Below are 23,251 nucleotides of genomic sequence, written 5' to 3' on the forward strand. Positions count from 1 at the left end.
CAGTAACAACTCTTTCAACAGCGTAGCCTTTTTCGCAGGTCCCTTGGAAGCATGAATGTTCTTTAACTTTAGCCATACCTCGCGCGAAGTCGTGCATCCTCTCACATGTCGCAATTCGCTTGGTGTTATGGATAAAATTAGGTCGGACTTAGCTTTAGAATCTGCTATTTCCCATTTAGCTGCTTCGGCTGCTTCAGTTGGTTTATCTGGTTTCTCGATACTTCCATTAACGTATCCCCATCCGTCGTTTTTTATTAACACTGCTTCTACTTGGATCTTCCATGTTTCGTAGTTTTTATCGTTGAGTTGATCAATCCTAACAGTAGTACTACTCATTTCGCTGAAAAATTATTTCTAATACGGTTAACACTATTCTCGATCACTGATCGTGCATAGGCACCATAACCACTGTGGGGGATAGACTTTGCAGAGATTTAAAACGCAGTTAAACCAATACTATAAATTTATTCAGACCTTTTATGAGTACTGTTATTGATCGACTGACAAATCTAAAGGTAAACAAACATTTCATGGAACCGTTGCTATCCAAAATCAAATTTGACTGAGTTCACCTACAGCCAGTACTGTGGAACCTTAAAGTAGGCGCAACTGCAAATATCACATTATCATAATATTTCAATACCTACGTCACGGCCATAAATGCGCATAGCCCTTTGTATTTACTGTGAATGACCGTGAGTGTATATTTACATTCCAATTTAGATTTATAAAGTTATGTAACTAACATATGAACATTATTTTTAGCTTTTCAGTTCGCTTTAAAATGCAGCAGTCGTGTTTTTAATTTTTTAATTAATTAATTTTATTTTAAACATTTTAGTGAAAAATACTAAGTAAGATAAAAGTATGATTTATAGGTATATAGAGTTCCCCCGGCCATTTAGTTTGTCCACGAAGTTTTTTTTATGTGGATATTAGCTCCTGGGGCCTTTTAATTAAGTGACACCGTCCCGGAATACGTCCGGGCGTCTTTTCTGTGGATATTAATATGTGGATGTGTTCACAATTTGGGATATTCGACATTTTTTAATATAGCTTCTTAACTTCTTAAAAAGAAGAAGACATTTTTAATTACAATGGCCATGAGGGTTTGAAGGTCCACAATAAAGACTCATAATTTTGGACCGCATGCAGCGCGCCACGTACGTTGGGCTACGATCGACTCTTTTAGTATGAGAAAGTCGAAGGCACCTAGCTCTGCACCGCGTGCAGCGCGCCACGTACGTCGGACTACCTACGCCCGACACTCTTAGTATGGGTACGGCGCGCCACATACGTCGGGCTACTTACGCCTGACACTCTTAGTATGAGGGCGCCGAAGGCGCCCGGTTTTGGAACGCATACAGCGCGCCACGTACGTTGGGCTACGCCCGACGCTTTAAGTATGAGGGCGCCGGGGGCGCCCGAGATTGGTAAGCGTACAGCGCGCAACGTACGTCGGGCTACCTACGCCCGACACTCTTAATATGAGGGCGCCGGGTTTGGTACGCGTTGGGCGCGCCACGTAGGTCGGGCTACGCCCAACGCTTTAAGTATAAGGGCGCCTTCGGCGCCCGGTTTTGGAATGCATACATCGTGCCGCATACGTCGGCCTACCTACGCCCGACACTCTGAGTATGAGGGCGCCGAAGGCGCCCGGGTTTGGTACGCGTTCGGCGCGCCACGTAGGTTGGGCTACGCCCGACGCTATAAGTATGAGGGCGCCTTCGGCGCCCGGTTTTGGAACGCATACATCGTGCCACATACGTCGGGCTACCTACGCCCGACACTCTGAGTACGAGGGCGCCGAAGGCGCCCGGGTTTGGTACGCGTTCGGCGCGCCACGTAGGTCGGGCTACGCCCGACGCTTTAATTATGAGGGAGCCTTCGGCGCCCGGTTTTGGAACGCATACATCGTGCCACATACGTCGGGCTATCTACGCCTGACACTCTTAGTATGAGGGATTCTAAAGTTAAGAAGAAATGATCGAGGTTGGTATGTACCTACCTAAGCACGTGTAAAATCAAAATTTGTTTTTTTTTTTATTTGCAGTCGGGTTGAATTAGTAGGCAAGTACCTACAATTTTATTCACAAGAAATATAAGAATGCAATAAGCCAGAAATTATTCAAACCCTACCCCCTACCCTACTCTATCCCCTACCCCCTACTCTATCGCTTAAATCGAAGTTCACAGGTTTAGATTTCAATAGGGTGATTTAGAACATATTTGTGTTTAGTTCCTTTAACCTTATAAAAATATATACAAATCATATGGATGATTTGTATATATTTTTATGATCAGCGGTCAATACCCTTTCATTTGATAGGTCACTAAATTAGATAGAAGGATTTATTTTTCTTAGCACATTTTGTCAATCCTTATACTACCAAAATAAGACTTGAACGCGTATGTTGCATACATATTTTAAATCGTCTTTCAAAGCTCTTCATTTTGAGGCCCCACTCGATAGGTTTGCAAGATATTTTTTTCTAAACATCACGCAATATCATGTATTATGTCCGCCATATTGATTTTATTATGACGTCACATAGCCTATGTTAGTCGGGATGACGTAAGGATTCTAATGATATATCATTTATCTAAATCGGTCAAGGCATTCAGAAGTTATGGTGGAATAAAGAAACTCACATACATACAAACATGAACGCTGAAAACAATACACTCTTTTTGTTTGGGCAGTCGTGTAAAAAGGCGGAAACTGAGGATATATGGGTACTTCCGGCGGCGTGTGACGCCAGCAGGTAAGGGCGACGCCATCTTGGTGTACTTCCGCTTTGCGACTTTAGTCTACTAGCTATTGTCCGCGACTTCGTCTGCGTGGAATTAGTAACAGCAGCTAAAGTAGGTATAGCGCCTGGATAATGCTAATAGCAATCATTCAATTCGCGCATTGCTTACTTCAATTATTAGTCAATACATTAACTCTTTCAATTCCACCCCCCTTTACATTCTCTTCAGGGGTGATTTCCGACATAAAAACTATCCTATGTCCTTCATAATCATAATCATATATAATCTACAATCTGTACAATCTTCCCCGTGACTCAAACTATCTCTATCCTCGTGCCGCCCACCATACAAAATTATAGCCAAGGAAATTAGAATCTTGTTGTATTTTCAATTGGGTTCATTTTCATTTGTTCGAAATTTTTACGAGACAAATGAAATGCTACCTACTTTCTTTTTAATTAAGGTTGACATTCCATCGAAACTGAGTGTACATCCTAATGTACATTGGGCGGCACAAGGATAAACCAAATTCAGGATAAACCAAAACCGGTTCAGCGGCTTAAGCGTGAAGACAGACACACTTTCGCCTTTATAATATTAGTATGGTTAGCACAGAATAAGTAATAGTCTGACGACCGGCCTGGCCTATATAGTGCGTAGGACCCTGCCTGCGAAGCCGATGGCCCTGAGTTCGAATCCCGATAAGGGCATTTATTTGTATAATGAGCACAGATATTTGTTCCTGAGTCATGGATGTTTTCTATGTATTTAAGTGTTTGTACCTATACCATATGTATCGTTGTCTGAGTGCTCACAACACAAGCCTTCTCGAGCTTACCGTGGGACTGAGTCACTTTGTGTAAGAACGTCCTTATAATATTTATACTACCGTACAGAAAAGAAACTTGCTACAAAACCGAAGTTAGACAGCCATTCAGGGACGAACCATGCTGTCCCTTTCTATGGTACAGTCAACAACAGAGCTATGAATACAGGCAAAGTGTCAAAAATATGTATACAGTACTTTATTGCCTGTACATTAAGGTCGTGTATACATATTTTTGGCACTTTGCCTGTATTCATATCTCTGTTGTTGACTGTACTATCACTTTCGGCTATTTAGGGTTGACAAAATTTGACATTATTTTATCGTGGTAATAATTGGTCGGAGCAATGCTGAGCCGAACGGAGCCGAGAATGCCCGAAAGGAGGAGTTTCGTACCCGGGCCTATAGTACTTCCAAGGACTGCTCGTAAAAAGTATTGCCAGGGCCGTCTTAAACTATGCTGGGGCCCCTGGGCACATAAAATTTTGGGGCCCTTTTGTAAAGTAAAGAAAGCTAATAAAACTATTTTTTTTCTACAATGATCTTCTATTTATTATGGAATTGGGTAATCAAGTATACTGTTACTGTCTGTCCTTCGGGGCCCCCTGAGGATGGGGGCCCTGGGCACGGCCCATATTTCCATAAGGACGGAATTGCGTATTGCGACTAAAAATCGCATCCCCGATCGCACCCCACGCCGCCCACTGAAAACCCACCCCTATGCGCGGCGCAGACCCCCCGATATAGATCCAGTCCACCTTCAGACCCGCTCCAGGCCACACCATGTATCGGTGAGTACAATACACTGTGTATTATCTGTCCGATTTATTCGCCTAACCTAAGGCAGTCATACAAGTAATAATTGGGTATTTCTATTTAAAGTACCAAAAGTTTTTATATTATTAGAATTTTTATATTATTTCTATATACTCAGAATCACGAGATTTTTCCATTTTTACTGAGAAAAAATGTGTCCCCAAAACATTTGGTCCGTTTGGTTACGGTTTTCAATACAACCTTCTATGACCGTTACAAAATGGACAAGAATTTTTTTTATAAAATTTTAAAGACACTTTTTTTCTTGTATTATGATCGAAAGGGCTCGTGATTCCTAGTGGAAATAACATAAACATTCCAAAGTCTAAAATGCGGAGGTACAACTTTAAATAGAAGTGCCCAATTTCCTTTGCCAGTGAAATTGTAATCTATGGGTTGATTATGTTTTATTTTAAATTTTAATAAAACAAAACAATTGCAACTCTGTGTAATAGAACACACTTTAAATTTCATCGAACTTATTCTGGTACCGTGAGCTGTAGGAGGTTAATTGTTTATTTTTAGCTTCAATCGATTTATTTCGTTCGTTTTTCGCGTCAGAAAGAAGGTAAGTGATCTTGACATGTCTTTTAATTGAAAAACGCTTTTTAAAAATCAGTAACTATTAATTATGAAAGCAGAAGAATATAAATGATCGTATTCGATTCATAATTGTTTATATTTGCCGTGACTTGTTTTTAAAACGTGTTTTTCAATTAAAAGTCATATCATGATTGTTTACCTTTTTTCTAATGCTAAAAAAAACGAACTATAGGATTAAAAGGTCAGAAAGAATGATGAAAACTAAGCAGTTGATTGTTTCCAAGTCTGTCAGATTTGGTTCTCTTATTTATCGCCGAAAATGGTATGGCCGATTATCACTTCCCAACTCACGTTTGGCGGAATTTCATTTCGCCGAATTTTCATTTCCCAAATTATCAAATGGTTTTTTTTTATTTGCCAACCGCACAGTTACCAACTAAACGTTTGGTCTGTGTTTTATAATGCCTATTTTCAAAATGCCAACTTTCATGTCGTAGAATGTTTTAGTTGGCATAATATACACTTAGTTGTTTATTGTCTACCAATTGTTTCATTTGGTCAGACTGTGCCAAAGGGGGGCCGTTTTGTAGGAATAACTTTTCTCTAAAATCAAAAATGGCCGAGATATTTGACACGAAAGTTGGGATATTTGACCCGGAAGTTACTGTGTAATTACGTTTTTTAGGTTGTTGAAAAAAAAATAACCTCGAAGACTAAGGCGGGAGCAAGCTCCCGCCTTAGTCTTCTAACCTAACCATGTCCAAGTCGGCTCTGCCCAGGAAGGTCTTGCTCGCTCGCTTCGCTCGCTCGCTGCCACTGGCTTCAAATATTAAAATATACATTTTAAAAATTAATTTTTGATTTTTTGGTATGTATCTTTTTCTTATTTGTAACTTGTCTAATGTATGAAAAGCGAACTGTAGCTTCAACGAAACGTTATTCGTCCAAGAGTTGTTCGACCAAGTGAAAGATTTGACAAATGATAAGTCTCCCAAAAGTTTAGAGGCGTTATAATAATCTGCTATACAATAATTCTACCAATTGAAACGTTGTCATACAAAAATTTGCTAATCGTTAGTTGTCAAAGTGAAACGTCGGCGAAACGTTGGTTGGCAAATTAAATTCCGCCAAAGATAGTTCTGCGAAAAGGCAGAACACCGTCAGATTTAAATGCGTGGTTATGTGGGTACAACGTGTTGTAGAAAATTTATTGTCATTTCTAAGGGAAATTGCTATTATAAAATTTTCCATTCAATTTATTCGCCGTAATCTATTTTATTTAGACTTTTAATTTAAAAAAACTGGTTTTGAAAGACTTTTTGACCGAAATTTCAATGTTTGTTAGGATAGCGTAATGCAACAATAAAATGATTCGACATTTCTAAAGGATAGTTCGATTTTAAAATTTAACAATGTCTTTCGACTTGATCATGAAAAATTTTAATGTAGGGGAAAGCCTTTTTTACTATAGGTATACTCGTATTATAAACATCTCGAATTTTATACTAAGTATATGTATGTGTTGTAAAAAGGTGTTGTGGATATATGGCGCTTATAATGTGATTTGCCAATAAAGATTTTGTGTAAACCGTGCTTATTTATTAAATAAAAAACCGAACAAGTGAGAGTCGGATTCGCTCACCGAGGATTCCGTACTTTCTAGTATTTTTTGTTATAGCGGAAACAGAAATCTGTCAAATTCTGTGGAAAATTTCAACTATCTAGCTATCACGTTTCATGAGATACAGCCTGGTAACAGACAGACAGACGGACAGTGGAGTCTTCGTAATAGGGTCCCGTTTATACTTTGGGTATGGAACCCTAAAAATGATAAGGAAAATTCATTAATTCCTGAAATCAGCTTCATAATTTGATTTTCTTAGATCCCGATTTTTATGGTTCAGTCTTAGGAAACTCGATACCTTGAATATTATTTTTTTTCCTTAAGGAAAAATATTTAATATTTGTATCAGAATTATTTATGAAATGACGAGGCCGATTCAAATATTACTGCTTGTAACAGAATTGGTAAAGCGGTGGTGGCCGAGGGGATATGACGTCCGACTTTCAATCCGGAGCGGGTTCAAATCCTGGCTCGTACCAATGAGTTTTTCGGAAGTTATGTACAATGATCCTTTGACGACCGGTCTGGCCTAGTGGGTAGTGACCCTGCCTGCGAAGCCGATTGTCCTGGGTTCGAATCCCAGTAAGGGCATTTATTTGTATGATGATACAGATATTTGTTCCTGAGTCATGGGTGTTTTCTATGTATTTAAGTATTTGTATATTATATATATCGTTGTCTGAGTACCCACAACACAAGCCTTCTTGAGCTTACTGTGGGACTTAGTCAATCTGTGTAAGAATGTCCTATAATATTTATTTATTATTTATTTATATTAATGATTCATTCGATATTTACCACTAGCTTTTCGGTAAACGAAAACATCGTGATAAAACCTGCATACTTCTGCGAAGAAATTCAAAGGTGTATGAAGTCCCCAATCCGCATTGGGGTAGCGTAGGGACTGTAGCCCAATCCCTATCGCGCAGAGGAGGCCTGTGCCCAGCAGTGGGACGTAGTGGGTGATTGGCGCGCATGTCACTCAAGACTTTCAGATCATTTCGCATGCACCATTGCACCCATAAGTGTGAGCAATCTTCAAGCCGTATCAAAATACGATCAAAACTATAACAAGGTTTTAATCAGAATCGGGCTCAAGATTTGTTAGTAATTTTAGTACCTTAAGGCACAGAATCTCAAAGTTTAGAAATACAAGTAAATTCAAGTAATAACTTTTGGTGCCGAGTGACCTTCAAAAAATCTCAAACATATTCTACAAATCAGTCCTTCAGAAAGGACAAAAGGCTAAATTCCATTTATGTACAAGATCAGATCACTGCCTCGAGGGATAACTTAAGGAAAGTTTCATAAACTGTCTGAATAATGTACCGTATCATTTCAAACTATTTAATCTTACTTGGATATTTATATAGTTTGAAACTAATGGCGTACTGTACGAGAAGGCATGTTAGCTTATTAACAACAAATAAACCCAATAAAAACTAACTGGGACCAGGCGTGCCTCACTCCGCGATTTCGTCGTTTTGCTACAGGTAGCTAAAAGTACATCCGTTCCACACCAATTTTGGGGTTTGCTATGGCTTATGACTCTTATGAGCCGCGCGTGGCGCTGTCGCCACCTAGCGGCCATATCTGTGCTGATCATGACAGACGCGTTTTGTTAGGGAGTCTTCTGTACCTAGTACTATTATTTATTCTGTGCCTGTAGGTACTTCAACGTATTTCCCACTTTTCAAGCGTGACATAAAGCTAAAAATAGCAGAAGAAGGCAAAACCTAGACGTTTCATGAGGGAGATTAGATCTCGGTCCCTAGGGGATGTTAGGATACCTCAATCAACGTTAGCCGCGATAAATTCTGACGTGATTTCTACAATCACGGCACAGAATAAATAACAAAACTTATACAAACTATTATTAAAATTAAGTATATAATTAACTAAATAAATTAAAACAGAATAAATAATAGTATGTACTAGCTAGCTACAGAAGATTCACTACCTAACAAAACGCGTCTGTTACGATTAGGACATATGAACGCTAGGTGGCGACAGCGCGCGGCTTATGGCTATAGCCATCAAAATTGGTGTGGAATGGATGTAGGTACTTTTAGCTACCTGCAGCAAAGCGACGAAATCGCGGAGTGAGCCACGCGAGCCAGGAACAAATATCGTCAGTCATCGCCTCCCGCTTGATACTTATAATATTGTCAAAAAAAATCTCTGCCATCTCTGTAAATTATCTAGGTATGGTATCGATTCGTCTGCTCGTTTGGTCGTTTGCCGCCACTATATAAAAAACAATTCGTCCATCTACTCGTTTGCTTCTTGTATAAAAATGCACATTCTATTTTTGGTTTGCTTCTCTCCATATACATTTAAAATTTTCTCAGCAGGTCCGGGTCGTGAAATTTAAATACGAATGTTATTATTCAATTATTTAAAATAAAATATTTATTTAAATTTGTCTCATTTTAGTAATAAAACTTCCACAGTTTGCCAATTCGCTTAAAAAAAGTACAATCTAATTTAATTAAAATTAGAATTTTCTTGCATTCCCAAAATTAAAGTCGTAGGTAAAAAATGCTATAAAAATATTTTATGGAGCAATTATGCAAAGCGTTGTATTATTAAACTTTTATTCTACTTTCAAAATTGTTCTTTTAAAAGGCTAAGCACTCCCAGAACAGCCATGCACAGAGGTCTCGAGTGGTTTCTTAATTGCTCATTTTGTTCTTTACTAGCGACCCGCCCCTGCTTCGCGTGGGTTACTCAAAACCTTTACAAAATACTCCTAAAGATTCCTCTAGAATCACTCTATTGACAGGTGAAAACCGCATAAAAATCCGTTCAGTAGTTTTTGAGTTTATCGCGAACATACATAGACACAAACAGACGCGGTCACAGATTATATAATAGTTCTTACGAACAGATACTTATCTCTCAAACAAAACGCAAATACCTACCGTTTTGATACCTACACAAAAATACAATGGAGTGACCTTCAACGCGCCGCTACCCGCACCGCGCGCACCGGCACAACGCTAGGGTTGCTGATGCTTAGAAATGATAAATAAATACCTACTTAAACAGCGGAGTGAAATAAAAGGAAAGCTAAATCTTAAATTATACCTAATATTCCGATTACGCGTGTTTGCGAAATAGTCATTTTAAAAGGTCCCTGTCCCTGCAGTAACCGCAGTGTTTACACCGTTTTATAAACCGCGCAATAATCCCAGCAAGAATTAGTTTTAAAACTTCGTGTAATTTAAAGCCAGATAGAGATTAATGTTACACAATAAAGAAAAATAATATAAAACCCATGAATACAGGTAATTAATTATAAGTTAACCAGAGCAAAAATGAGTAGGAACTTTCCGGTGTAAAGTTAACTTACTGTCGTTAAAATAAACATTTACCAAAATAATTTAAAAATTTGCTACCTATTTCAAATAGGTAGCAAAAAAAACTATACATTTGTCATACATAATAAACATTACATGTTTAAATTAAAGAAATTCAATAGTAGGTAGGTACCTACTACGTAGCTTGTAACTATCGTAAAAATTGACAGTGCCACGCGCGGTGACGTGCGTACGTGAGCGCGTGTGGCAACCAACTGGCTTGCTTTTCTACTGTGAACGGGAGCAGATTCGTAGGTATTAATCCGAGCTCGCGCGGAGAGTTCCATAGGCCTGCCGAAACTTACTTCTTATTATTTTATAAAAATCTTACATAAAGTACAAGACAAAAATTCATATTTTCCATATTTCCTTATATATGGTTAGCAAGTTCCTTTTAAGACATTCCTCTTCGTTAAGCGAGGTAATTGGGGGAAATTAAAAGCGTTCCAGTTTCACGCTCGCTGGCCCGGCGAGCACTTATTACAGAATACCAAGGAAATTAGCATAAAAACATATTGTATTGTAAGGCCTTTGTACAATACATTTTTTATTAAGAGTAGGCTAACGCAAAATTGTTGTTTTTATATTATATTTCTAGTTATTCAAGGAACAATGCCATTAAATAAAATTACACGGAAAATAGAATATATTTATAGGGCAGATTTCAATCATAATTAAAAAAGTGTAAAAGATATCATTTGATATTTACCAGTCGCTTTTCGGCGAAGGAAAACATCGTGAGGAAACCTGCATACATCTGCGAAGAAATTCAAAGGTGTATGTGAAGTCCGCAATCCGCATTGGGCTAGCGTGGGCACTATAGCCCAAGCCCTCTCGCGCTCGAGAGGAGGCCTGTGCCCAGCAGTGGGACGTATATAGGCTGAGATGATGATGATGATGATGATGAAAAGGTATAATTTCACTTGATAGAAAACAATGACGAAAATATTATGCTCGAAAGTTTTTAATTAAAATATCTAACATCTTCAAAAAATGTCCTTAAGAAGTACAAATTAACATCGCCCAATTAAGCCGCTTAACGAACGGGAAGTGAAGTTTATTGTCCTTCAGAAAGGCTTCGTGGATTATTTTAGATGTTTCCAGCTTGGGGGATTTTTCGGCTTTTATTAACTCACATTTATAGACGGGTCTAACGCGAATTTTATTCAATTACCTTCATTTACCGACGTTTCGACACAGGTTTCACTGGTCGTGGTCGCGGCTGACTGATGTCCCAGCAAAATTTAAAAAATGTGATGTCTACCGTCTACCCCAAACTTTTCCATACACTTTTCGTCGGGTAGTTGCACAAATCTCTGTTTTGACATTTTGCTGGGAGATCAGTCAGCCGCGACCACGACCAGTGAAACCTGTGTCGAAACGTCGGTAAATCAAGGTAATTGAATAAAATTCGCGGTTACATATCAGAATACCGAAAATCGATTTACCTAATGTTGAATCACCTATGCTCGTTTCACCTATTTTTTTAAATACCTAATGATCAATTAACCTAAGCTCATAACACCTAATGAACGAATTACCTATTGCACGTTTCACCTACAATTGGTTTACCTAAGCTCAGAATCATCCTCTGCTTTCTACACGGTCGTCAGAGACGCGTTGGACAGAAACCGGTGGAGACAGATCATCCGCTCCAGATGCAACCCTGATACTGACCACGATCCTCAGACATGAGGGACCGACCAAAGAGAGAAGCTCAGAATACCTATGCTCGATTCACCTAAAGTTGAAACACCTAATACTCGAAATACCTAAAGCTAATATACCTAACACACGAAACGCCTAATGTTGATATACCTAATGCACGAAATACCTAAACTCGGTATACCTAATGATCGAATTGCCTAAAGCTAACATACCTACTGCACGAATTACCTAAAGTCGGTATACCTAATCATCGAATTACCTAAAGTTAACATACCTAATGAACGAAATACCTAAATTCGAAACACCTAATGCACGAAATACCTGAAGTCGATGCGCTTAATGAATGAAATATGTACCTAAAAAAAATATAATTATTGTTTAGTAGAATATTACTAAGACATACAACATTTAGTATACATTTTTTATCCAAATCATTCAATTGGCTAACTATTTTTTATTATAATATAAGGTCTACTCATTTGCCAGAGTCGAGATAGGTGCGACGACGAGTAAAGCGAGGAGGAGCGTGTTAGGTTAACTGCGACCAAACAGTGCCAAAACAGACTTTTATTTCATCGTCATAATGTTAACTTACAAAAATTAAGTTTTTGATAAGATAGGATAAGATAACTAATTTTGTATCAGACTTACAAAATCATTCTACTACCTAAAAAGTAGCGTTTCAAAAAGTGTATTTTTAAGTTGTTATCCGAACAAACAGTTTCTACTGAAAGATTGGGAAATCATACGAATTATTGGGTGGAATTGCCACTTGATCATTCGGCAAAATGATATGAATTTTGTTCTAGGTATATAGACTTTAGGTATTCCGTGAATTAGGCATATCGACATTAGGTAATTCGTGCAGGAAGTATATCAACTTTAGGTGTTTCGTGCGATAGGTTTAACAGTTTTAGGTATTTCGTCCATTAGGTAAATCAAGTTTAGGTACATCGTTCATTAGGTATATCAGCTTTAGGTGTATCGTCCATTAGGTATATCAGCTATAGGTGATTCGCGCATTAGGTATAATAGCTTTAGGTGAAACGTGCAATAGGTAAAACGTGCATTAGGTACATCGTGCATTAGGTGTTTCGTCCATTAGGTTATTTAAGCTTAGGTATTATAAACTAGGTCAGTCAATGTTTAGGTAAATTGATCGATAAGTAATTTAAAAATAGGTGAATCAAGCATAGGTGATTCAACATTAGGTAAATCAGTTTTCGGTATTCTGATATGTAACCAAATTCGCGTTAGACCCATCTATAAATGTGAGTTAATTGTGTTCAAAACGTGAAAGTTTAAACTTTTAGATAAGGGAACGCTTGCCCATATAAACTTAGTGCCTATTTTCCCACCTGGATTTTTTCTCTCCTGGATTTTATGTAAATGCATGTAAAAAAAATAAGGTGACAGTCCATTTCTAACGACAGCTGTACTACTGTTCATTTTACTCTGGAAATTGACAATGACAGCGACGCGTTCAGTACCGGTAGTGCAGCTGCGGTTAGAAATGGAATGTTACCAATACGCAAGTAAGTATAATGGCTCCTCTACACGTTGGGCCAACGCCGGCCACTCCAAGTGACGCATTTATGCGTTAGAGGGAGCAAGTGATGTGGCTATCTCATTCTACCGCATGACTGCGTCCCTTGGAGTGGCCGGCGCTGGCCCATCGTGTAGAGGAGGCATAACGGGTTATAGCACTGATTGTCTAGTCTAGCACGTTATCTTTTCGCGGATAAGCAAAGTAATATTTTGGTTTTAATAAATATGAATTACCGCAAACGCCTGTTTCTATTCGCTGCTATATTTAACCAAGATGGCGTCATCAATATCCCGGCTTACAAGATCATCAGTGTCACAAATTACAGCAATAACGCTTAATGGGAAACCTTGATATAGGGTCATGTTTCGAGGCTTACGGGGTTACTGAGGATTAGGTTATGAGATTGGATGGCATAGTTATGTATGAATAATGAATTTTGGATTACACCGTCTGCTTCTTGTCATAATAGTTATGTGTCTCTGACTTAAGAGCCCATCAACATGCACACTAGCGCCACTGCTAAATAATCGTGATTACTTAAATTTAACGACAGGTATTTAAAAAGGGGGCCGCTACGTACTGTATTTTGTATTTAAGTACCTTTTGAATACATCAAACTAGTTTTTGTGTTGCTGGATTCGAATATCTATGAACTCAGAAACGGCCGTTTTAACTTTGGACGTATAGATTGACGAATCCAGCAACATAAAAAAATTGTTGAAGTGAAAACTTCTTTAGCGGCGCTGAGCACTTTATGAGGTGGGGAAAAAATGATAAAAACTCGAGACAGCTATCACGTGACCGTAACGTTTAGATGGCCACTCATTTAGATGGCATTTAAATCAATAAAGAAAAACTCAATGACATTACATGAAAAAGGTTCTAATCTTGTACGTGTTGAAATACGAGGATCTCACAGTTACATTCTAACTTTATATCACTAGAATATAATTCAATAAAGCTACATCTTGATGTAATCGCTAATAAAAGTGAACTCTAGTACTGGTAAATAAAACTCAAAATATCATGAGTATCATGACCAAATATATTTAGATGCGAGGTCTGCAAGGTAACATTACAATTTCTATTCGAATTTTAAACAATTAACTCTACAAATTTGAATTTCGAATTTTAAACAAGCTCACTGACCAGCAATTTCGGAACTAAAGCTTTTCAATAGAAAGGAGGATATGTCAATTATACATAGTGCTGCAGACATTTTGGACTAGTCATTGAGTTTTCACTTCTGTCGGCACTCCCGGAGTGCAACCCGTTGTTTTTTGATGTATTCAAAATGTACTTAAATACAAAATGCAGTACGTAGTGACTCCCTGTTTAATACCTACCGTTAAATTTAAATAATCACGATCATTTAACAGTGGCGCTAGTGAGCACGTTGATGGCCTCTTAAATACGTTTAGGATTACATGTTTCGTTTGTAAAATCTATTTCGTTACAAAAATTACAAATATTAAATTTGTTTCTAAAATTCTTGTAACTTTAAGAGAAAAGAGGACGGCCGCTTCTCCATACAAAGTCCCCATTTTTCTCTCTGGAAAATATTTTCATGGAACGGTCCATACAAAATGTATGTGAAAATGCGTTACAAAACTGACATTTTTTTTTTACGCAGTTTTTTATTTTTAAATCGATAGACCTCGTGATTCTGAGTAGAAACAACCCAAAAGTTGATGGTTTTTCGAAAAAATATGTAAATGGTACAGTTTTAAGTCAAATACCCATATTATTAACACTTTTTCTTCACGCCTCCCCAAAGGCGTGTATACTTATATTAGGTTTAAGTTTATAAAATACATTATGTATGTTAGTCTGTAAGGTATTTGTAATATGGGCCTTGTTGCCTGAATTAAATTTCTAAAAAAAAAAATATATATATATGTCGGCGGCCGATCGTAAGATCAGGCATATCGTGAAATTCGTAGGCATATATTGAAACGTGAAAATCTGTGACCCGTTCCCTGAGTCGACGGATGCCCGCTATACGCGGGGCTCCTATTTCTGGGCAGTTTGCCCTTCGGGCATCTAAAGCAACCTAACGAAGCTATTCCTACCTATACCTATATTGGTTTAATGTCACTATCGTCAAAACATTACGATCTGCCTGATCTTACGATCGGCCGCCGACATATACATAAGGGAAGGAATGGAAATATTTGCGATGTCCTGGTAGGTTTCCGTAGCTCAATTGGTTAAGAGCAAACGCACGGTTTGCGGAGGTTGCGGGTTCAATTTCTGCCGGAAGCGTAACTTTTTCCATATTTTCATATAAAAACACTTGTTCTGTCTTGTCCACAGTGCCACGATGCCCCTGAGCGCGTTCCTGATCGTGTGTGGGCTAGCCACGGTGCACTGCTGGGGCGGACTGTTCAACCGCTTCAGCTCTGACATGTTGGCTAACCTCGGGTACGGACGCGGCCCGTACCGCCACTACGCCTATGGCCAGGTAAGTAAAAAAAAAAGAAAATGAAAAATTGCTTAGGCGCCATTTATTTACTACGTAAAACGATTTAGGGGAGGAAGGGGGTGGAATATAATATCTTATTTTTTCTTACAAGAACAAGAGGGAGGGGGGATTTTCATAGTTCTTACGTAAAATCACAAAGTAGCGATTACCTACGCATAATAATTTTGAACGTAGACACATAAAAACCAATCCACCCGTCGGCAAAAATAAAGGACGAAGCCTGAATTTTAAGTGTTTGATCTAACCTGAAATAGAGTCTGTATATTTAGGTTTTGAAAAAAGATTTAACTAAATCTACTCTCAAATGGCTTCTTAAGCCAATTGAGGGTAGATGAAAACATTACATGATCAAATAATGTAGGTTAAAGTCAGGTCGTTCAGTGACAGATCGAGAGTATCAGAATAGTATTTAATATAGTAGTTTAGTTTAGATATCTCAACTTAAAAAAAAAAATTGTAACTGTATATACTTATATATGAATATAATGTGATGCATGATCGTATGGTTATTAAAAAAATTTTTATAAGAGATAGCCTTAAGCAATAGTTATTAAGTTAGATTTAAGTTATATTGCAGTGCCCTACAGGGTTTCATAGCTGAACCAATACAATGTACCAACCTGTATGACCTATGAAAGCAATAAATACACTGATTACTGATTACTGATCCAGGTGGTTTTGTATTTGGTTGTTTAATCAATAATTCATAAATGTAACGACCCGAAAATATTTGAAAAAAGATTTAACTAAATCTACTCTCAAACGGCTTCTTAAGCCAGTTGATGTTTAATCAATAATTAATAAACGTAACATCATCATTTGTTTCCTTTTATTTAAGTGCCTTAAGATACATGGTATAAATTAAATAATATACGCTAAATACGTTGTCGGAGTCAGTATTTGTGTTGTATTTGTAGCCGCCGTGCAGGTCAGGATCTCCACGATTCAAATAAAAAGCTTCGATTTGAAGTAAACTATTATAATTTTCCAAAGTACTGGTTTACAAGGTTCAATGCAGAAGTGGTGTGATAATTGTGTGGAGGCTGATGAAAGAGTCATTTGCATAATTTGAACAGTACAAAATGGTGGTTTAGATTTAGGTGCCTCTAATTGGCCGCGATACGGAGAGCTCCTATTGGTGCTTTAGAAAAAGCTTCCAAATACTAGCCGAGCCCGACGGCTGCGTTTAGCTACTGCATTATGTTTATACAAATACAAATAAAGGTTCCGTTCGCAACAGTATTCTATAACTTAAGTTTCTGGAACAAAACCTAAAACAATATTTATTAAAAGAATTTCCACCCTTATAACAACCGTGTTCAGCATTCGAAAACTCATTCCAAGTTCAAACTGGTAATCCAGTCAAGTCACGATAAGTTTGATTTCTCGGCAATGTCACTTAATGTCAAGGTTCATTCGGCGGTAATCTCAAAATCCCTTCAGTGTTAAGTCACAGAATAAATAATATGGTTATGTGTACTCAAATATTCCTTGACTTCTTCTTCCTCGCGTTATCCCGGCATTTCGCCACGGCTCATGAGAGCCTGGGGTCCGCTTGACAACTAATCCCATGATTTGACGTAGGCACTAGTTTTTACGAAAGCGACTGCCATCTGACCTTCCAACCCAGAGGGTAAACTAGGCCTTACTGGGATTAGACCTGTTTCCTCACGATGTCTTCCTTCACCGAAAAGCGACTGGAAAATATCAAATGATATTTCGTACATAAGTTCCGAAAAACTCATTGGTACGAACCGGGGTTTGAACCCGCGACCTCCAGATTGCAAGTCGCACGCTCTCACCGCTAGGCCACTAGGCTACTCAAATATGCCTTGTGTAGGACATTAAATCTGCAGGGGAGACTTATACGGGTCAGTTCCCCAGGGAGAGGTAAAGATGTGTAGTGAATCTGGCTGTGATGAAGTGTCTCATGTATTAGTTACGGAGGGTTGAAGTCAGATTAGGAATCCTCCAGAGATAGCATAGTTGCGCTACCCCCTCTGCCACAAATACGGTAGTTTTACTCCTTTTACGAGTCACGCCTATAGACCGACCGCTTAACTGAGTCCTCGCCGTCAGAATATTGATATTTCTATTAAAATGGATAAATATTTTTTATATATTTTTTAGAATGGCATATAATTTGACTCATGTTCTTTCAATGATATGTGTTAAAATTTAAATATAATTTAAGGTGTCGCCATCTTTTAGAGCATACTTACTCATTTTCCGAGGCACGTTTTTTTTTAGACTTTATTTATATACTTACAATTCCTAGAATCTTCGATATCTGATCAAGTCTAATATTAAATAACATCGTATCTATTAAAAGGGCAAAGGTTATATAAGATCAATTATCATTCGACCCGTTATCTGACCTTTCGAAGGAGAAAATACACCGAGCTATTATAGCCAAGATATTGATGGCGGAATATTTTTAGCCCTAGACTAGCGGCCCGATTCGAACTGTAAGATACGTCAAATATTACGTCTAGATACGATATGATTAATTTTAGTGTTATGAGAATTGATGGAAGAAAGTTTAATCTAGAATCTGTAATTCGTGGAAAGTTACGAAAAAGGATACAAAAAATTACAACTAACACTTACAAATAAAAATTAAAACTATAAATAAAATAAAAACAAACCGCTCTCTGCCGTTTCCCCGTTCAAATATGAATTTAGATATGTCAGTCTGCTGTTTCCCGGTTTAGATATGTCAGTTTCTTCAAACAAAAACGTCACTTTTGACACTGACATATCCAATCCATATCGTATCTAGACGTAATATTTGACGTAACTTTAAGCTAGAATTGGGCCGTTGTTGTTTGAAGTAGCGTTACGTTTGACACTGATATATCCAATCCATATCGTATCTAGACGTAATATTTGACGTATCTTTAAGCTCGAATTGGGCCGTTGTTGTTTGAAGAAGCGTTACTTTTGACACTGATATATCCAATCCATATCGTATCTAGATGTAATATTTGACGTATCTTTAAGCTAGAATTGGGCCGTTGTTGTTTGAAGAAGCATTACTTTTGACACTGATATATCCAATCCATATCGTATCTAGATGTAATATTTGACGTACTATCTTAAAGTTCGAATCGAGCCGTCATCGGTAATCCTGAAATTGTTTGGAGTTTTCCGTTTTCTTAGTAAGTTCGGTCATAATTTAATTTTAGGTTGCGTTGGTCTAAATTTATACGGGTTCTAACTTTAATACGAAAATATCACCCTATGATGTCATAATTCTGTATTTTTCCTGGAAAATTATATTTTTAGGTGTACAGGGTGTCCCAGAATTCGACGTCAAGCCGTAAACGGATGATAGACAAAGTCATAACAGTTATCATAAAAATACAAAAAAAATTCCAACTCATGTTCTTTAAAAATTATGGTCACTTTAAAAATTCACTAAAAAATCCACAACCTGTAATTATTCAAGATTACACAATAATAAAAAAAATAGAATAAATTATGGAATTTGTAGTAACAAGAGTTAAAGAACCATTACAGGGTGTGGATTTTTTAGTGAATTTTTAAAGTGACCATAATTTTTAAAGAACATGAGCTGGATTTTTTTTTGTATTTTTATGATAACTGTTATGACTTGGTCTATCATCCGTTTACGGCTTAACGTCGAATTCTGGGACACCCTGTATATCTGAGTCGCAGAAACAAGTAGGTATATATAATTGTATCGAAATCAAGAAGTATTTCCCATCATTGAGGTATAGAGTTATCCTCTATACCCAAGTATACTATATTGTATCGAAATCTTTCTCATCATTGAGGTACCCTTCACCCAGGTACCTTAAAGTAGATTCCATCGGACCCCTGAAGGGTATAAGAAGGGTTTTGAATTATATCTTAAATGGAATGGAAGGGTCCAGCAAACGTAATTTACGAGGGAATGTTTGAAAACGATTTCAGTATAATATATGTTGACGACGTGACTGTGATTTTGAACTCTATTGAAATACTTTAAGTAAGTAGGTACATATATGTAGTTCATGAGTGAAGAGGTGACAGAGAGACAAAATTACTAAGATAGATATTAGCCGGCGTGGCTCTCTCCGCGATTTCGTCGCTTTGCTACATGTAGCTAAAAGTACATCCGTTCGACCCCAATTTTGGAGTTTGCCATAAGCCGCGCGTGGCGCTGTCGCCACCTAGCGGCCATATCTGTGCTGATCGTGACAGACGCGTTTTGTTAGAGAGTGAGTCTTCTGTAGCTAGTATTATTATTTATCCTGTGATATTAGTAAGATTTCCGTGCTATGGCACCACACCGACAATTAACATAAAAAAACCGGGCAAGTGCGAGTCGGACTCGCGCACGAAGGGTTCCGTACCATAATGCAAAAAAACAAAAACAAAAAAAAAGCAAAAAAAAACGGTCACCCATCCAAGTACTGACCACTCCCGACGTTGCTTAACTTTGGTCAAAAATCACGTTTGTTGTATGGGAGCCCCATTTAAATCTTTATTTTATTCTGTTTTTAGTATTTGTTGTTATAGCGGCAACAGAAATACATCATCTGTGAAAATTTCAACTGTCTAGCTATCACGGTTCGTGAGATACAGCCTGGTGACAGACGGACGGACGGACGGACGGACAGCGAAGTCTTAGTAATAGGGTCCCGTTTTACCCTCTGGGTACGGAACCCTAAAAAAATTGGTAGGGATCTCATTACCTATGGTCTGCCAATGTTACAAAAATAAAATCTCTTGACCGTACAAGGTAATATTTTCTGACTTTATTTATTCATTTTAACTTGAAATTATAGTTCTGTATAAATAACGATATAGACCGTGAATTTCATCATCATCATAATTTAAGAGCATGGCTCTTGTCGATGGAGTACACGCCAGTTTTCGTGGTCCTCAGTCAAGTTCTTTAGGTCCCTGTAACGTAATACGTAGGCGAACAACACGCAAACGCGAAGCGAAGCGATGCGGCGCGGGGTGAATCAATCCTTTGATACCTATAGAAGTGTCCTACGTGGGCGATCTCGTTGCGAACGCGAACGCCTTGGGCCCGCCGCGCCGCGCCGGTCCGCGTCGCGAGTTGTTCGCTTACGTAAGACGCAGCGTAACACACAACATCTGCTTTTCAGTAAAGTTCACAATAAAAATTTAAAGTTTTTGTTTTACCAGGACGTGCCCCCAGAGGAGGCCTACGCCGAGGCCCTCGAGGGTAATCGCATTGACGACGTGCTGGATGAGCCAGCGCACTGCTACAGCGCGCCGTGCTCGACCAACGGGGAATGCTGCCGAGGCCTCATGTGCCTCGAGACAGGTATGTTTTAGATGTTTCTAGAGGCCTACGAGGCCGTGGGATCCGAGCCGGCGCACTGCTACAGCGCGGCGTGCTCGAACAACATCGAGTGCTGCCGAGGCCTCATGACGTTCTCTCATTAGCATAAATAAGTTGTGAACAATCTTAACTTTTTTAATGGAATGACATATTTACTTTTGTGTTGTTTTACTCCTGGTCTTTTTTATCTTTTATGTTATTTTTAGTGTTCCGTACAAAACTTTGTTTACGGAACACTTATGGGATCACTTCGGTCTTGCAAATCAGTTAAATACGTTTTTCTCAGAGACCGTTTGACATAGATACCTAAAATTTGGAACAGTTATAGCAATTACCATCACTCATATTGTAAATAAGTCAAAACTGCTTATTTCTTATTAAAGGGGGAAATTTAGGGGGTTGAGAGGGGTAGGCTGAAACTTTTTTCATTTGTAAGAATCGTGTGGGGTACCATTAGAAAGCTTGCAAAAAATTGAGTCGATGGACTGATTTTGACTTCATTTTAGACTGCAATAATTTCGTCAAAAAATGCATTTAAAGTTGCAAGTTTTCATACAAAAATGTTCACCTCTGTCCTGGCGATTTTCGCGAAAACTATAGCTAACAGGCAGCTGACCAGTCAATACCCAACTTAAAGAAGCATGGAGACGGCGGGCAAATTATCAGCTTAACTTTATCTTTATTAGTTTTTCAACTGCAGCTTGACCTTTGGTTGCTTAGGGCTAGCTAACTGATGCTTACACTGGTCAATTCATATTAGGCGAGAAACATCCTTAGTTAAAACTTTGGCATTGAAATTTATGACTTATGTCTTTGACACAAAGTTTAATTCTGCTTGCTTATTTTTGTGGGATATTTAATTTTATCTCAATAGCCTACTATAAGTATGAGAGAGATCTACAAAATACGACCTTATTATATTGCAAATAAGTTTCAATTTCGAACGGGCTTTCCAACCAATGGACTAAACATCTCAAAAATCTGAAAAATTTTAATTAAGAATTCCGTTCTTGACTGTCGTTGTGTTTTTTTCCACAATAGGACACATAGAGTTAGTAAGGCGTATAGAGATAATAAAGTCATTTAATATTTATGAACAGCTTTGGCCTCATGTATAGATTTTATTAAGAGTATCTGATTCGTCGAAACAATATACACAATATTCCTTTTCATTAAGTACCATTACATTTCTGTATTAATTGTATAATTATAATATCTATTAATTATATTCAGTACTTATGTATATTTTTGAACGGATCGGTGAGCAACAAGATTCAGGGCTATAACCGCGAAAATAGAAGTTCGCAAATTGCGAGCATTTTTCTTTGTCACTCTAATTACGCCTTCATTGGAGTAAAAGAGAAAGATCCCCGCAAATTGCGAATTTCGGTTTTCGCGGTAGCCCCTCAGTCCTGTTACGAGACTGTTTTTGGAAGACATTAATACTATATGACAGTTAAATATCACAGTTACAAACAAACAAACAAAGGTAAAATTGACGAAATATTTAAAGTAAGCCGATCTTGTTTTTTAGCAGTTCTAAATAATACTAAAGTCTATATATACGGCATAGAACTAGAAACAAAATCAAATAAAAATAATAATGAGTTCTAAATTCAAATTGAAGGAGTATACATTTAAGGTATTATAGGCCAAGCGCGCACCACGATATTAATTTTTGCGACACGATTTTAGAATCGCGCTGTAATATATCGCTAAGTATATCGCAGAAAATTCACTGCGCGCACTGCGATGAAAAAGTCGACGATTTGTTCATTCTCAACATGGATTTCGTACCAGTCGCTTGTCATGAAACGTGTCTTTAATATGCGATTGCTGTATGACTTTGAGCATTTATAACACAAAGGTGATCCCCGTCTATTTCCATAATTAAATGGTCAACATCTAGCGTCTCATTTTGAGACTCCATTGGAGATGCAGGTGCCGAGATGTTGGGGTTTGGAGAGCGAAATGCCGACCGAGGTCCGGCCGGGGTGCGATTTTATTATCATAGTGCGCGCGGGGCCATACAATTCCGCATGCTGCAATCACTTTGCGACAATCGCGTCGCGAACAATCGCGGAAAAATGTGACAAATCACAATTTTACAATCGCTGCGATTTTTTTGTCGCATATGCGCGCACTAACATATAAACACATACGTTGCATTTCTGCGACAAAATTATCGCAGGACAAAAAATCGCGGTGCGCGCTTAGCCTTACTCTAAATTATTATAATACATCAAGCATTCGCGAGATGCTCGACTTCGGTATTCAAACACAAAGCAATAGTACAAG

The 23,251-nt window shown here is 38.1% G+C and overlaps 1 protein-coding gene across 1 annotated transcript in view; it reads left to right on the top strand.

Annotated features, from left to right (window-relative positions):
- The first annotated feature begins 4,343 nt into the window (after positions 1–4,343).
- Positions 4,344–23,251, top strand: part of LOC134677089 (ITG-like peptide) — a 70,377-nt gene continuing 51,469 nt past the window's right edge. Inside the window, exons 1-3 of the mRNA XM_063535539.1 lie at positions 4,344–4,371; positions 15,459–15,606; positions 20,794–20,935. Of these exons, the coding sequence (XP_063391609.1) occupies positions 4,364–4,371; positions 15,459–15,606; positions 20,794–20,935 (298 nt within the window). The 5' untranslated portion in view covers positions 4,344–4,363. The remainder of the gene's footprint in view (positions 4,372–15,458; positions 15,607–20,793; positions 20,936–23,251) is intronic.

The sequence above is a fragment of the Cydia fagiglandana genome, chromosome 25 (genome assembly GCF_963556715.1).
Source record: "Cydia fagiglandana chromosome 25, ilCydFagi1.1, whole genome shotgun sequence".
In the NCBI taxonomy this organism is placed as follows: Eukaryota; Metazoa; Arthropoda; class Insecta; order Lepidoptera; family Tortricidae; genus Cydia; species Cydia fagiglandana.